Raw genomic sequence first — 17,719 nt, forward strand, 5'->3', positions numbered from 1 at the left:
ATGTTTGTTACAGATACAACAAAAAATGTGTTATTAAAGGGGCCCTATTATGCTAATTTGTAGTATGTTGTGTCTCTACTGTGATATGTCTCCATGCTTAAATGTTCAGAAAGTTCTTCATTTTTCTCATACTGCCTGTGCTGCAGCACCTCTTTTCACCCTCTGGGTGCGTTTCACTTCTCTTATTTTTCATTTCCTCGCTCCTCGGTCTCGGTATCACCAGAAGTTGATTTGTCTGCGCCATCTTGAGTAGCGTCCCAGTGGCCTTATTTGTGCCGGAGGACCGAGGAGCGATAACGGAGGAGCGATAATCGAGGAGCTACCAGACCTTCCTTCGGTGAAATCCTCAGACACTCGCCCCGCCCCCTTATTGTGTATCGCTCACTGATTGGACGATGCAGCGCATGCACCGATCTGGCTGCTGTCAGACGATCAGCTGTGCTGCGTCATCACAAACGGACGTCGCTTCACGTGAAGCTCCGGAGGAAAACGACGTCCCATTGCTCTTAAAACTCATTTCCCTGCTTCTCGTGGTTTCCTTGCTTCCCTGGTGGGAGGGACTAAACGCAGGGAAACGACGCAAGTGAGGGACGCAAGGAATCCATTTAACCGAAGTGAGATGCACCCTCTGTCTGAAACCAGAGCCCAGTCTGCTCTGATTGGTTAGCTGGCCGGCTCTGTTGTGATTGGTCAACCACTTAGAGATGTCTCGCCCCTTAGCCTATCACATGCAATGTGTTGGAGAGCTAGCCAATACAAGCACAAGTGTTACTTAGTGATGCCACTTTGTTACGAAAATAACAAAGGAGTCCAAGAGAGAGGAAAGGGAAAACCCCAAAAAGCATAATAGGGCCTCTTTAATGATAATGAGAAGTATGATGCAAAAATGATCAATCCCTCCGATATCGTGAATCTTATAGCAATTACAATGTCAGTCAAAAACAATCGTAAATGGTTATTTTTTACAAATAGTGTTAACATGTTGTGAAAGCTCCAATATCCACCACACAATATTGTATTAAAATCAAGGTATTTGATCAGAAATATCGTGATATCACCCATCCTTAGTTTGAACATCTAAACTTTGATCTCTTCCTCCTCTTCAGAAGACGAATCATTTGGTGTTATGCGTCCTTGGGAGAAGGCCGGAGCGGCGGTGTTGTTGTTGTTGTTGTTGTTGTTGTTGTTGTTGCTGCTCCTCATTGTTCCCTTGGTGAAGGATCCTCCACCGTAGTGACGAGACAAAACATCCGCCGCCTTCTGAAACCTCTCCGCCTCCATCGCAGGCTCCACTCTCTGAGGAGACCCGGCACAAACATCTGGAGTCCTCACTGACCTCCTCTCCTCCTCTTCCTCTCTCCATTTGCTACTGGGGCGCCTCCTGCTGCTCATGTTCCTGCTGAAGGAGCTCATGGAGGGGTTTGGGGAAGTCACCTCGGGGCTTTGCACAGGTGTTAAAGAGCCTTCGTCCTCTTCTTCTTCTTCTTTTTCCTCGTCTGCTTCCTGGCTGTAATTGGACATCTGGAAGCAGCTGGGGTTGTCGATCCAGCTCAGGACCTCAGACATTAGAGAGGGGCCGAGGTCCACGGTGAAGGAGGCGAGGGAGTCAGATCGAGTCAGGGTGAAGCCTCCTCCGTCGGGGAGAGAGCCTCGTCGGGCGTCTCCGTCCTGAAACTGTCTGTCGAGGCGAGAGAGGCGAGGCAAGGTGACGAAACCAGACTGAAGACCTAGAAACAGACAGAAGAAAAGACACTGAAGTCACTGCAATGATCTGAGAAATGTGCAGTGGCGACTGGTCATTAGGGGCACAGCCCCACCTAGTGTCAACAGAAAGTATTAAAATAATGATTACAACAAAATGCAAAAAATAAATTAAAAAATATATTAAATATATTTTAAGATCATGTTTAATCATCTGATTTGTCTGTACATTGCTGTTTTAGTATGTGTTCTTTTAATTAGTGTCTACAGTGTGTGCCTATTGAGCTGTTTAGAGCCATGTGGGACAAAACCCGATCCTGCCCCTCCCTCTCACTGTCTAAGTGAACGGTGACTGTAAAAACTACACTGCGCATGCTCAGAGTATTTTCCTATTTAATGTGTGTGGCAAAAAATAATGACCATAGGGGCACTGAGCTGCCTTCCCCACCATACGTCATCTCACATAATTCAGAGCTGATTGGCTGTAAGTATGTGTGCCGCGAAAAGTGTGGTGTGTGAAGAGGAGGAGAGAGACGCGTCCTAAAACCAGGAAGTAAGCTGCGCATGGCTTCCCTCCACAAAAAAGCAATGAGATTTCTCCATAGGATTTTAGAAAATAGCTCAAAATAAGATCTGTGGGAAACGTACCTGTTAGATAAATGTACGTTTTGTTCAGCCGGATAATATCCACATGTCTACCCTACTTTTATAATTTTCGAATCATAAATCCATCATTTAGATTTATGATAGACTTTTGAAACTACAAGAAGATAAGGAGGACTTTTACAAAAAAGTAATAGAGATTGTTGTCCAGAAGGATAGGCAAATGGACTTCATCTTCAAGTTAAGGTAAGACCACCATTTTATTGAAAATGGGATCTTACTAAGAGAGAACAATTCAATATTTAAATGATAAAATGACATTTTTTGGGTATCCTTCTGTTGAACTGTCTGTTTAAAATTAATTGAAGCATCAGACTAAAAAAGCTATTATATTTTGATTTAGGTCAAAATATAATATTTGTAAACCTGAAGAGTCAGAGCCTCACCAGCCATGAACCTCACTACAGAAGCTTCTATATAGACATCTGAGTTTTTTGTGCCCCACCACTTTTGTACATATAGAAATGCCACTGGAAATGTGACACAACATAAGGAACACATCCAAGGGAAAATAAGGGACTGACAGGATTGAGACACAGCCTTAAACTGTGCAAATGTTTCAGAGTCAAAATTCACAAACATGATAACATACAATATAAAATACATATAGGATACTATACGATGATATTTTGTTTTTTTTCCTCCGACAAACATTTAAGGGTGGGGTATGTAATTTTGGAGAAACCAGCTCGAGTGCGCTAGAATTAGAAAATACACAACCGGGGAAAATCTGCCACTTCCTTACAGAGCCCCTCCTCCAACACACACGAACGCGCACATGACCAATGAGGGCACGAGATAAGTTTGTGCACAGATGGAAGGCTGACAGGCAGGTAGGCCATCCAGTTACTTTAGCCGGGCCGGCTCAGATGATTGGTCGTGCTTTTTACAGTACGGCTTCCACAGATTTTTGTCAAAGCACTTAAGATATTCATTGCTATCGGATGTTAAGAGCATTCCATGGAATATAACAAAAAGTGTATCTCGAGCCGGTTTCTCAAACTTACCTACCCCACATTTAAATATAGATTTTTCTCCAATATATCCAACTTATTGGTAAAGCTCTACTCCAAGTTTTAACCTCCATCCAGAAACCTATAAACTCTCAACAAAACGACCACGAGGACAGAATTAGAAGCCAATACTTTCATCTTTATTAATCTTGTTCTCATTTGTTTAAATAAATGTACTTACCTACCCCACCTTTAAGAGAAGAAACAAGGAAACAGACATTACAATCACTTTAGACAATATATGTTGGAGACCCTTTAACATGACCAAAGCACTCAAAAATAAAGCTTCTCTGGTCCAAACCCATAAGCACTAAACAGTTATGGGTTTTATTCTGAAAAGACAGCTTTTTTCAAACCAACATGGCTCAGTTCTGAACTGATTTGACACAAGAGGATTTGCTACCATTATTTGTCATTGTAATGCTTGCTCAAACAGATACTGAAGTGTAATCCTTCTCTGGATTTCATAAACAATATAACGTTTTTACCCAAGACTTGTGTTAGAAAGAAACTGACCAAGAGGAAACAATATTGACATAAAGCTGAGCTACTGGCAATTACATTATTGAACCACATGGTGGCAGTATCTAACATCCCAGTAACTCGGCTGAAACTCCTCAAACTGCTGAGTTTCAGTAAAAGTTACAGTCAGTGACTATGACTGACAGCAGAAACCAGGAGGAGACGTGGGAGTGGTATGATGACAGTGAGAGAAGAGAGGGGAATTACTAGTGTTTCATGATGGGAGTCAAAGAATACCTTTCTGATTCTGATTCCGATAAGGGATGAGAGTCCTGCAAAGACCCTTAAGCAACACTTTGAAAAGTGTTTTTTTTTTTTAATTTAAAGCGTATTTCTCAACATTTCAATATTATTCTTAAAATGTTTGACTTTTTCCTGCTGGAGCTTTTACCTCTTAAGGTCCTTTGTAGGATAAATTGCGAAGAACAAGACAGGCTGCTGCGAAGAACAAGACAGGCTGCTGCACCCCCGCTGTCTCACGGAGAGATACCGCAGGTCCTTCCTTCCTGCAGCGGTCAGACTATACAACCAGCACAGCCCCCTATTAGAACCGAACCCCCCCCCCCCCCCCCCCCCCCCACACCACACACACACACACACACACACGCACTCACACACACACGCACGCACACACACACACGCACTCACACACACACACACACACACACACACACACACACACACACACACACACACACACACACACCTATATCACCCCTCGCTGTTAAATACCAACCCAATATGTACTATATGTGCAATATATATATATACCGTTAAAACTGTGCTAGGCTATATATACCTGGCTGCTAAATCCTAAGAACTGTTACAGAATATATATCTTAATCTTTTACAGAAGAGTTGGGCTTTTTCTCTTGTTCACACCGACACTTCTTGATTTTTCCCAATTTTTGCATTTATTTTCAAGACTAACATCTGGGAAGCAATTAAAAGTCAACATATGTGACAGACTAATTTATCAAACAACAACAAAATATATCAAAAGACGGATGAAGATAATGACGTAATGGGTAGTGATTGGTCTATGGATAGTGAGGTGGGCTGAAGATCGGAAGGCTGTGAGTTCAAATCCCGCCAGGAACACCACCTATAGTGTGCCCTTGAGTAAGGCACTTAGCCCTTAGTTACTCCAGGGAGAATGTCCCTGTAATCGGCCATTATAAGTCGCTTTTGATAAAAGCGTCAGCTTAATGTAATGTAATGTAATGGCAAACTGATAAACCCATTGATAGTAGAAAGCTCCCATCATGCTTCACTTCTCTGACATCAATCATTTTGGGGCGAATTCCTCATGAGCTGGGTGAGGGATCTGGAGACGGAGCGGGGATTTCCACTCTGCACCCTGCTGCACGATGCACTCTGATTGGTTAGCAGATATAATGACCGAGCAATGACACACACACTGATGGCAGGAAAAAGCCCGTTAAGTGTCTTTATTTCTCGCAAACCAGCTGTGTGTGTTTGTGTTTGTAGACCTGATTGTGTACAGGTGTTACCATGGTGAATGTGGATGAGTCAGAAGAAGCCTGCATGTTTGCCGGTCGTCCTGGAGGAGTGTGTGTGTGTGTGTGTGTGTGTGTGTGTGTGTGTGTGTGTGTGTGTGTGTGTGTGTGTGTGTGTGTGTGTGTGTGTGTGTGTGTGGGTTCCCTGACTTTTATTTATAGTCCTGTTTGCTTCGCTGCAGAGTGAATAGTGAGAACTGTAGTGATATATCATACTGTAACACACCACCAGTTTGGGTTTTTTCCCTCATTCAGGGTGAGTAATGCGTTGCTGGTTGCTGGTCTACCGCTACCACTATGACATCTTATTTTGCCGCTAAGTTTACTGTAACATAAAGATAAATCAACCAAAATAAATATATATTCTTCAAACTAAATGCCTCTTCCTGTGTCTTGACATTTCACATCACAAACAAATGCTGCCACACGTTAAAGGGATGTGGGGTACGGTGGCCGACAGGTGCAAACGCGTAACAAACATAGAATGTATTACAACGGCCCAAAACATTACGAGAAACGCGCTGCAGTTTATAAAACGATGTAACAGAAATGTGTCAGAAAAAGTGCTGCAAAAAAAAGAAGCTCAAAACTTTCAGGGCTCAATAAGTTGGCCAACTGTGTCTGTTGGCACATTTAGTCTGTTTCATAATATTGTAAGTATTTTGTCAGTATATTTGTCAGTTCAAATGACTAGGTTAGCTACGTTAGCTAGCTAGCTTACAGTAGATCTGCAATAATGCCGGAAGGAATCATGCGATCACATTGTTAAAAAAAAGCCAATAAAACGTACATTGAAGGTACGTTTTCAGTGACAAAAGGAGAATCTATAATAATACCACTTGTGATGGTGTTGCAGCAAATACTGTGCTGTAACTTGAGACAGCCAGCGATAACAGGAATGTGTTTTGTTTTGGATAATGTCATTTAATAAAACATCAACATATCAAAAAGGTTTTCCAAGAGTTACTTTACTCAAGTCCAAATGAATGTGTGATTTGACCTGTTACCCGTGGTTGAAGCAACAGGTCCAGCTGAAAACTAAATTAACTTATATATTATATTCTTTCTTTGGCCAAACTTCTTCAATAGGTTTAGCTTAACATCAGCTATGCTCAGCAAGTACCTGTTCGTATTGTGAGTATACCTTTTTCAGTTACCTGGCATGTAGCCCTCACTGCTGTTAGATGCTAATAGGATATTAAGGCTGCACGATATTGGAAAAAACTGACATTGCGATTTCCCCCCCCCCCCCCCTGCGATATATATTGCGATATGAAAACATACAGGAATTGAAGAAAAGACCGTTTTTCCCCCGCAAACCATCCTTTCTTGAACTTTAATGCTATACGATTGGTATTTTTTTAACTATATTTAACCGGATGAAGGATTTTAGTCACGGACGTCTGGATCTAAAGTTATCAGAGCAACAAGCTGAGCTAGCTCGGTTAGCAGCGCCGAACTGCCCTGGAGAAACACATGAAACGACTTTATTCAGTGTTTTGACCTTTAATCACCGGGTCCGTTGGCTTTGGAGATTTAATTGGTGGTTTGCTGTCACTCACTCAAGTACCCCTGACATGAGAGCCCGCGCAAGTTTTCCTTTTGAAGCAAGCAGCAAAATAATTGTAACATGACGTGTTTGAGTTAATTTGCCTACTTAATATCACAAGAATTAAGATTTTTTATTTTTTAAATCGTCTCGTCCTGCGATGTGAATATCGCGCATGCGCATATCGCGGTTATCGTCACGACACGATATATCGTGCAGCCCTATAGGATATGTAAACACACACACACACACATTATTGTGACATAATATCATGCCCTTTTGTCTACCATGATTATACTCGTGATCCCCCTTCACTTTTCTGAGAGCCTTACTTTTTTTCAGCTTGATTTAAATGAAGGTGATTTTGCTGCTCAGATGCTCAACACAAACCCCCCACCCATGAAGGCAGTGATTAATCTCATCATCTCACCATATGTGCTGCAGAGGGAGTCGTCTGTGGAGCTGACGGAGCTGGGGAACGGCACCCTCTGGTGGCAGCCGTTAGAGGAGTCCATGTTGAGCTGGGGCAGCGAGATGGCGTTCTTGATGATGGGCGAAACATCTGGTGGTGGCGACGACAAATCACGGGAGCTGCCTCGAGGTCGCACAACTGAGTTTTTCCTCACGTGCCGAAAAGTGCGCGTGAAGAACCCAGAAGACTTGGAGCTGGTTGACGAGTCGGGACTTCCTGGCTCACGTGGGCCTCCGTAGTTGCTGAGGAAGGAAGTGTCGCCGAACACTTCTCCTCCGCGTCCAACGTGCATCGTGTGTCTGAAGTCGCCCATCGGCGGGCTGATCATATCCACGCAGAGTTCACTCTTGAAGCGACGTTTCCCCTGAGAGCCGGACACAAGGCCCTTAATCCCTGGCAGTTTTCCCAGACTCATGGTGGCAGAAAGTTGCGTAATTTCCCTTTTAATTTGAATCCGAGCTCAAGTCAGTCGTCCCGGGTCCACTGTAAAAACCAAAGAGAGAACATTTTTAAAAAGCAGGGACAGTGAGAGGAACATAAATATGTGGTTGCTAAGTCGGGAGAGAATGTGTTTATAATCCATTCTCCACACGGCCAGAGCCAGGCATTCATCCTCTGTCTGCCCCCGGTTTCTCTTTTTGATCTGCACTGAATGATGCCAGTATGCATGCAGAGTCAGTCAAGTCTCCTTCTACATCTCCCCTCTCTCATTCTGTCTCTTTCTCTCAACGCTCAGCTTGCTTCTTTTACACAACAGCAGCTTTCAGTTATGACAAAGTAACAAAGAAGGAGAATTGATAAAGCCATACTTGGTTTCCTTTGGTTACTTAAGTGTATGCTGTTAGAGAGTTTGGGCTATCTCGACTTTTGTTAAGATTGGTTTCTGGGAAGGACTGTTACTTTTGTACGTTGCAATAATTAAAGGGGCCAGCTAATTCTCAGCTTCATATTTTAATGTAGTGTCTCTACTGTGTCATGTCTCCAAGCTTTAATGTTCAAAAAGCTCTTTATTTTTCTCATTCTGCCTGTGCTGCAGCACCTCTTTTCACCCTCTGTCTGAAAGCAGAGGCCAGTCTGCTCTGATTGGTTAGCTGGCTGGCTTTATTGTGATTGGTCAACAGCTTAGAGATGTCCCGCCCCTTACCCTATCACGTACAATGTGTTGGAGCGCTAGCCAAAATAAAGTGTTACATAGTGATGTCACTATGCTCAGGAAGTAAACAAAATAATCCAATGGAGGCGTTTCAGGCAGGGGGGGAGAGTGTGGGAGAAAAACTCTGTTTGGAAGGAACTTTGGGATTTTAGTCTTTGCAGACCATTTACATGCACAAAAAAACCTATACAGTATAACACACTACAGGAAAGGAAAAACCCCAAATGCATAATAGGGCTTATTTGAGTTAAATGTTGTTAGTGTTACATGTAAAAGTAGACTTAAAAAGTACAATATTGTCTTCCAAAACGTAGCAACTGCAAACAAACTAAACTATACAACTACACAAAAGTAATTTTGTGTATTGTCTTGAAAGATAGTGTCATATATTTCAAGATGGAGAACATCTTGTTTACTTGCAACACTAATTGGATCATCTCACCAGAAAGCATTGCAAGTCTAGTGGGATTGGACCAGCAGACTACTGCCACTCAATATCACAGAGGGATTGATAACTGGGGTAAACTAGCTCCAATGACGGCGACGTTATTGCTTACGATAGCATTTCTTTTAACCAAAAACAGTGTGTGCATGGCTACACGATCAAATACAGTTTGCTCATCTCAGCCCAATCACTGCCACCTGTACTGGTGAGATCACTTATAAACCCTGTTGCACCAATACGCCATGCAGAGGGCAACATAATGACAAACAACAAATAATAACACATTATAATCCTGCCACCGGGCCCCGCTTCTTTGCAACATGGGCACATTTCTACCATTGGATTCTCCTATTTACTATTATTTAAGTTTCAGGTTGGAGGATTAGTAAATGGGTTTAAGTCCGAGGTGTCAGCTCTCCTTACTCACGCATCCCAGACACACGCACTGTTCTCAAACTGGGAATAAACCCAATGGATCAAATGGAATGGAAATAAAATGATTAATTTCACGAACACAGAGCTTTTACAATCATGCACTTTTAAAGAAAAAGCTGAGATTCAAAGCAGCTGTATCTTTAGCTTACTTGCAGCGAGTCCTTTCAGATGTGTCTTCAATAGATCTTCTTGTGTGTCTCATCAGATTCTGCACTTGTCTTCCTCCAAAGTCTTGATCTTGGGGTCCACTGACATGCACCGTCTCCCCCTAAAGAGGTTTATCCATGTGTGGCTCCACACTGTCCACGGGACATCCTGTCACCGGGCCCCTCTTCTTTGTCCTCCGTCCTTTAGTCCCTACACCCGAGAACCCAGGGCTTTGAGAGGCAATCCGAGCCAAGGAAAAACCAGGTTACGCTTTCTGGAGAAAAAAGGGCAATAATGTAAAGTGCCGTAATCCAGGGACTGTTTTGTCTGCACCACGCTCGTAGAAGAAAATCCAGGATTGTCCATGCACTGGATTAGCTGCTAATCCCTTATGTCTTCCCTCCCTCTCTGACTCCCTCACTTGCTTCTTCAATCCACTTAATTCCCCGGTGGGTTTCCAGGTAGGGGGGCTTCGGTGTTTTCATTCAGTGCAGCCAGCTAGAAGAAGAGACAGACAGAAAGAAAGGGAGAGAGATGTGAGTTACACACTGCTCCAAACACTGAAAGCAGGAGTGTTCAGGCGCACGTAAAAGTGTCGGGGAACTAAGAGTTTGGATTGATGGATGCTGGGAATCTCTTTCTCTTTCCCTCTTGCTTTCTCTTTCCGAGGAATTGGTTAGCTTGAGAAATAAAACCTGAGTACAACGGGAACTTTGAAGAGTCTTTTGTGTACATACTTTGTCTGACTCAAATGATTGATCACTCATTTCAGTACAAACACTTTGCATTATTCCCTTCCTGACACCCTTATCTTCAGAGCTGACTGTATATGGAACCAATCAAAAAGCTGACTGTGTTTTTACTGTAGAGTCCTTAGATGCAGTCAACATTCATTTCCTTATAATAAGTTGAAACACTTTTCTATTGCCATTTACATTTAGTTTTCTTTCGAGCACATATTATACACATTGGCTGTTTTTCTCATCTGGTTTGGAAATGCTGGTTAAAAAAAAAAAAATGTAAGGCCAATATACAGTCTGTCATCTTGAAAGGAGAAATAATGGCTTATTTTTTGCCTTTTTAAAGACAAAAAAATTAATTATGAAAAAAGAATCGAGACAATTTGGTCATAGAATGTCATAATGAAAATCAAAAATTATAATTTGATATCAGAAAAATGTGAAATAAGCATTGCACTGAGCTGCTGAAAGATCTAACTCAGATTATTGAACAACAGAAATCCAATCAGGTGTTTCCTCGGCCCCCTAAAGGCCTGTCTGTTTTTTTCTGTCTACAATTTTATCAAATGATTTCTGTTTACTAAATAAATGACTCCAAGGCAAAGCCAGCACTGGTAAGCTGGGAACATGTGACCTCTCCAGACTGCAGACATGTTGGATTAATGTCGGAGGAATCAAAGTGAGGCTGCCACTCTTACTGGGCACTGATTACCTTCCCTAAATCTTTAACTAATCCCACTTTTTTTAACAGGGCAAATGTTCAAGGGTGGCCTTCAACAATAGCGTCAATAAGCTACAATAAGGAAGGAGGGAAAATGTAAGTGAGGGTGTGGCTAATCAACAAGAATTTAGGAAAGGTGGATTTTAGACGTTTAAGGGAGTGATTAGTATGGGGCACAAAGAGGTAGATACACATTAGCAAGAGACGCAAACATGCACTGTCAGATCATCCAAACACCAAGCTTTGAAACAATCTCATCAGAAAGATTAATCCAGTGATTGATTAATATCTTTAGATGTCATTTTCACCCCAAAATCCCTAACTAGACTCCTTCATCTGTCATTATGCTGCTGCTTTTCAGCGTTCTCACGTTAAATTCCCAGCTTTTCATTGGGTAATTAACGTGTTTCCTCCTGCTTTTATAGCTGCCCATTTCTTTTACTCTCATATCAGCCTTTTATACGGTTTCCTTCATGGTTTTGTGAGCAATAAACGCAGCTCAACTCAAATTAAGTGTAAAAAGCAGCACAGAAATGTAATTTGGGAAGTTCATTGAGAGAAATTAGTGCGATTTAGACACCACTTAGAGGCTGCTAAACGTGTTATTTAGACGTTAATTGTACCTGCAGACATCCATAAACAAACCCTTACTGCGTGACATGCCTGCAGACCGACCAAAGGGGGGTTAAAAAGTAAAATGGGAACAGATTGCAACGAGGAGAGCCAACCTGACGCCGTCTATTATGGCCATCAAATAAAAAGGATCTAAGGACGCTGATGAGAAACACATTTTACCTCCTGGTTTTATGTGTGTTTTTCTCCCTGTCGTCTATTTTCAGCTCTTCCTTCAATAAATCATCCTGTTTTTTTTTAGGTCCCTTCTTTTCCCTATTTCACAAACACACACTCATACTCTGTCTCTGTCACTCAAGCTTGGTGCGAGCAGATTTAGTGTGTAAATGAAACATCTGGAGCCACAGAGCCACAAATCGCAGAGCTGGGTTCGGACGACATTTGAGGCAGCATTCAAAGATTTGTTTGTTCGCTTGAACATGGTCTCAGTTCCTTACCAAACTACATGTACTCAAGTAATGTACTTAAAGGGGCCCTATATATGCTTTTTCTCTTTCCTGTAGTGTGTTATATTGTTTTTGTGCATGTAAATGGTCCTCCTCCACCTAAACGCCTCAAATGGACTCCTTTGTTTACTTCAGGAACATAGTGACATCACTAAGTAACACTCACGCTTCTATTGGCTATTGCTCCAACACATTGTACGTGATAGTCTAAGGGGCGGGACATCTCTAAGCGGTTGACCAATCACAACAGAGCCGGCCAGCTAACCAATCAGAGCAGACTGGGCTCTGGTTTCAGACAGAGGGGGAAAAGAGGTGCTGCAGCACAGGCAGTATGAGAACAATAAAGAGCTTTTTGAACATTAAAGCATGGAGACATGTCGCAGTGGAGACACTACATACTGATATGAACCTGAAGATGAGCATTAAAGGCCCCCTCGAAGTTAAAGATCTGAATACTACTTCCACCACTATAAATGTCACCTTCTGCCTGCATATTCAGGACAGCTAAATGCTTTTGTCATATGAAGCCCCACAAGAATAAAATAGCAATGTGTCTTTTGCTTGACTTCATACATGGAGGTCATCCTGGTATATTCATGGTGACTTTACTGTATTTCATATGGACACTGACAAGGACAGGAAAAAACACATTCAGCTACAATTACATGGAGTCACATTGTTGCATAAGCTTCTGCACAGTCACGCACGCACGCAAACACGCACGCACGCGCACACACACACACACACACACACACACACACACACACACACACACACATTGTCACAGTGGGTCAGCTCTGAGGTTCTTCCTCTGCTGGACCGGAGGACCTTTCTCAGCACGGAAGCAGCTCACGGTGGTTGAGGTCAGAACAGCCTGACCATTACACTGGCTCCAAAACACGGCATTCACTCAGGATTTACTGCTGCGACGTGGCAACACACACCATCCTGCTTGTGTGTCTTCGCACTGCATACATTTAAATGTCTTACTCTGTATGTTATCTGGCTGCAATCACAGCTAACTGTCAAGAGATGTGAATGTAATGATATCTGATCGGGAAGTGTTATATCTGACTGATATTTGTTTGTTTATTGATTTATATCTGATTAAGATTAGAGCACACATGTTACTTAACGGGGATACCGGGCCTAGGCTAAGTGTGTTTAGGCCCCCCTGACATTCACCTGTCACTCAAAGAGACACACAATCAAGAAGATACTGAAAATGACTACAAAGAAACATAAAACCACTGCCAAGAGACCACACAAAGACTCAAAATGGCCGTGAATAGGGGCAAAACAACCACGAAGACACATAAATGGACTACAAAGAAACACAAAATGAACTGCAAATACACATAAATAGACCGCACAAAGATTTACAACGGCTATGAAAAAGGGACAAAACAACCACAAAGATACTCAAAATGCTTTCTTTGATGCTTTTAATGTGTTTTTTAAAGAACTTTGAATCGACTTGTTCAAATGTGCTATATAGATAAACTTTCGTTGCCTTATCTCTTCATGACAGGAAAAAACAACACATTTTTGCATATTCCTATGACATGTGCTTGTTGTGTGACAGTATCAGGGTGTGATATGTGTGATAAGTTATAAATGATACAGTGTGACTCACATGTGAACTTCCTGTTACTCCCTCTCACACTTTCCTTAATGCACAACCGAGTCAACAAAATAACTGATAGAAGAAATGTTTGAGATAAGACTGACCTCTTCAACTGGTTCAATGACTCCTTATACAGCACAAAGAAATCATTACAACAACACACAATACCAGGCTGGGCCCTGGCCATTATTAACTATTTTTTGTTTAATGTGTGTTCAAAAGGGAAATGAGGCCAAGCGACAGTGAAGTGCAAACATGCTCACTTCAAAAGCCACGCTGAACAAAAGGCATAAGAACTGTTGCCTCTCCAAACTTCCACCTAGCAAATATAAACAGAGAGGCACAGTTAAAGTTTCCATTAAAGTCTTGTTTAGAAAGTCTGTGTACATGTAAGTGCTGCAGGGTACACTCCATGACCTTATATTTTCCATCTTCTCTCTCACGATCACTTTAGCTCATTATGATGTGTGCTCCTTCTCAGGTCCATATTTGTACTTAGTGTCTCTACTTTAGAGAGTCCTCTCCTGCTGATGTTCAGGTGTATATCAGTATGTAGTGTCTCTACTTTAGAGAGTCCTCTCCTGCTGATGTTCAGGTGTATATCAGTATGTAGTGTCTCTACTTTAAAGAGTCCTCTCCTGCTGATGTTCAGGTGTATATCAGTATGTAGTGTCTCTACTTTAAAGAGTCCTCTCCTGCTGATGTTCAGGTGTATATCAGTATGTAGTGTCTCTACTTTAAAGAGTCCTCTCCTGCTGATGTTCAGGTGTATATCAGTATGTAGTGTCTCTACTTTAAAGAGTCCTCTCCTGCTGATGTTCAGGTGTATATCAGTATGTAGTGTCTCTACTTTAAAGAGTCCTCTCCTGCTGATGTTCAGGTGTATATCAGTATGTAGTGTCTCTACTTTAAAGAGTCCTCTCCTGCTGATGTTCAGGTGTATATCAGTATGTTGTGCCTCTACTGGGACATGTCTCCATGCTTCAATGTTCAAAAAGCTTTTGTTTTCTCATGCTGCTGCAGCACCTCTTTTCACCCTCTGTCTGAAACCAGAGCCCAGTCTGCTCTGATTGGTTAGCTGGCCGGCTCTGTTGTGATTGGTCAACCACTTAGAGATATCCTGCACCTCAGCCTATCACTACAATGTGTTGGAGTGCTAGCCAATAGAAGTGTGAATGTTACATAGTGATTTCATTATGTTCCTGAAGTAAACAAAGGAGTCCAATGGAGGCCCTTCAGACAGAGAGTCCAGATGTTTGGACAGATAAAGGATAGTCTCTCTAACCATGCTAACCCCCCCAAAATCGTTTCTGATATTAGATCTAGCACAACCCCATCGCACAGTTGTTCTGTGAGCACAGTGACCAATTGATTTTGATTGTTTCCACCTAACGTCTCACAACATCACTCAGTAGCTGCAGCTTGTGTTATTGCACAGTAACATATGGCTTATAATACAGCACTATAGTTAATATTCAAATTGCACATTCTATTTAAAACGTGACCTTAAAACACCAAGAGCCAACAGGAAGTAACTCTGCAGAAGAGGACGTAACATAAAGTGACATAATGCAAGGACTCATCAAAAAAATATGATAGCTGTAAATATTTATGTGTGTATTGAATGCAATTTGGAAAAGTTGTCAGGCAGTTGTTTTTTATATCTTGTAAGGATTCAGATAATTAAGTAAGTAAAGTACTGAAGAATAATGCACAGATGCACCTGCAAGATTATCTTTCCTTGAGAGCTGAGACAGCTGGTTTTTGATGCTGATAATGCAGCTCATTAGTATTCAGATACGTTTTTCAAGACAAGATGTTGAAAGTATTCTAGAGTTCCGCATTAACATTTGTACACATTTTAACATGTTACTAAGTATACAAGTAGAAATGTTCAATTTGCAGAATGCCCCATTTTACAAGATATTATTGTATTATAATCTATAATTTGATAGATTGATGGAATGTTAATGTTAAAGCTCGTTAATGTGACATTATAATCAGAAAATATAAATATAAATAATAATAATATAAAATATCTTCTACGTTGATAATCTTTTATAAGAATCACAAAATTACTCAATTTATAAAGTACATTTGGTAGTTGGTTGGAGTTAAAAATATCAATTGCACTTTGAATTGTTCAACGTAATGCATAACGTAACATTATTTACTTCAGTACCACACAGTTGTACTGAATGCAGTCACTTTAACCCCTGGGATTTTATAACGGTGATAAAGTCCTGAGTAAATTGCACATTTAAATGTCCAACACAAAGATAAACTCACCATTTAACCAAGAGACTGCACAGCGATGTAAACACGTGGGCATTCAGAAGTTATTTCCATAGGAGATGAAGCGACAATTAGCGCGTAGACAGCCAATAGACTGGATTAGTGTTGACTGTGTAGTAATCAACTCTAAACTACTCTTGGTGCCGATTGCACTTAAGCTATTTCCAGTACACGGCACGCAGCCTGCATCAAACAAAGTGAGTTTTTTGGAGTAGCCCTACCTTTAAATGAAGTAGTCCCAGTAGTCCCCTCGCTAAAACACAACTCCCCTCCTCTGCTCTCTGTCATCCTCCTCGGTTTGCGGTCCGCACCGTGTGTTTCCGCTCGGACATGAACTCTGCAGCGCAGTATGCAGAGACTCTGACAAGTGGAGGGAGGGAGATGGAGAGGAGGAAGAGGAAGAGGAGGAGGGGGGGAGGATGGACTCCAGTGCGTTGGATCTTAAACTACAAGTCGTCTCTTCAAAAAGGTATTCAAGTGTAACTCTCTGGGGGGTGGTTACAGCTCATGATCTTCACTAAGCATACTGTAGCAGGTCATGGTAAATGTTAAGTGCTTTTACTATAAGTCAGCATTCACACATTCACACCCATGCCATACAAGCAGGGCCGGCCCTTGGCATAGGCAGTACAGGCGAATGCTAAGGGGGCATCAATCAATGGGGGGCGCCGAAAAAAATTAATTTTTTTTTAATTTCATAACAACTCAATTTCCCGATTTTGGATCAACAAAGTACATCTTATTAACTAGAACTATGCCTACACCGCCCATAAACTATGACGCACCCCCCCCCCCCCAAAAAAAATCAAGTTGAACTGCCCCAGCCCCAGTAAAAAACAGAGGTTTATGTGAAATAGTTCTTTTTTTGAAATAATGGTTTTAGTGTGCAATTATAGGTTTTAATTTTGTATTTGTGTTAATTTTAAATAAATCAAACTCCCAAAAAACGTATACAGCTTTTATTAACTTATTAATTTTACTAATCATCTTAGAAACAGGAAGCGCTCAAACGTTTGTGTGAGTGTATCTAATTTAGCATTGATTCCATGTCAGCCACAGCTTGTTACAAAAAACATGACTGATAGTGTGTTTAACAAACTTAAACTAGCTTTATTAAATGTCAGGTCTTTGGCAGGAAAAACATTTTTAGTCAATGATTTTATCACTGAGCACAATCTCGATTTTATGTTTTTAACAGAAACTTGGATTGAACAAAATAACAGTGCAGCTGTTCTTATCGAATCAACCCCTCCCAACTTTAGTTTTATGAGTCAGGAAAGAATGCATAAGAAAGGGGGTGGAGTTGCTATTCTGTTCAATTATTCCCTTCAATGCAGGAAGACATCATATGGAAACTTTGATTCTTTTGAATATGTGGCCCTTTAGCTGAAATGCTCCTCTCGAGCTCTGTTCCTAAATATCTATAGACCACCCAAATACTGTGCAAGCTTTTTTGATGACTTTACTGAACTGCTGTCTATAGTGTGTATTGACTTTGACCGTCTAGTCATTGTTGGTGATTTTAACATCCATGTTGACAACCCCCAGGACAGAGGGGCTAAAGAACTGTTGTGTGTTCTTGATAGCTATGGACTGACTCAGCATGTGACGGAGCCCACGCACAATAAGGGGCACAC

At 41.6% G+C, this 17,719-nt stretch overlaps 1 protein-coding gene across 2 annotated transcripts; it reads right to left on the minus strand.

The window, feature by feature from the left end:
• Positions 1-604: 604 nt before the first annotated feature.
• cdc42ep1b (CDC42 effector protein (Rho GTPase binding) 1b) lies at positions 605-16,437 on the minus strand. Of its 2 annotated transcripts, none has more exons than XM_034199758.1 (4): positions 16,304-16,437; positions 9,623-10,118; positions 7,399-7,923; positions 605-1,727 (listed from the first exon to the last, which is right to left on the minus strand). In XM_034199758.1, the coding sequence occupies exons 3-4, from the start codon at positions 7,853-7,855 to the stop codon at positions 1,078-1,080; spliced, it is 1,107 nt and encodes a 368-aa protein (XP_034055649.1). In that variant the 5' UTR covers positions 7,856-7,923; positions 9,623-10,118; positions 16,304-16,437; the 3' UTR covers positions 605-1,077. The 2 variants fall into 2 exon arrangements, with proteins under 2 accessions (XP_034055649.1, XP_034055651.1); XM_034199760.1 differs by lacking the exon at positions 16,304-16,437 and adding an exon at positions 16,077-16,264.
• Positions 16,438-17,719: the final 1,282 nt, after the last annotated feature.

Source organism: Gymnodraco acuticeps, unplaced genomic scaffold, assembly GCF_902827175.1.
Source record: "Gymnodraco acuticeps unplaced genomic scaffold, fGymAcu1.1, whole genome shotgun sequence".
NCBI lineage: Eukaryota > Metazoa > Chordata > Actinopteri > Perciformes > Bathydraconidae > Gymnodraco > Gymnodraco acuticeps.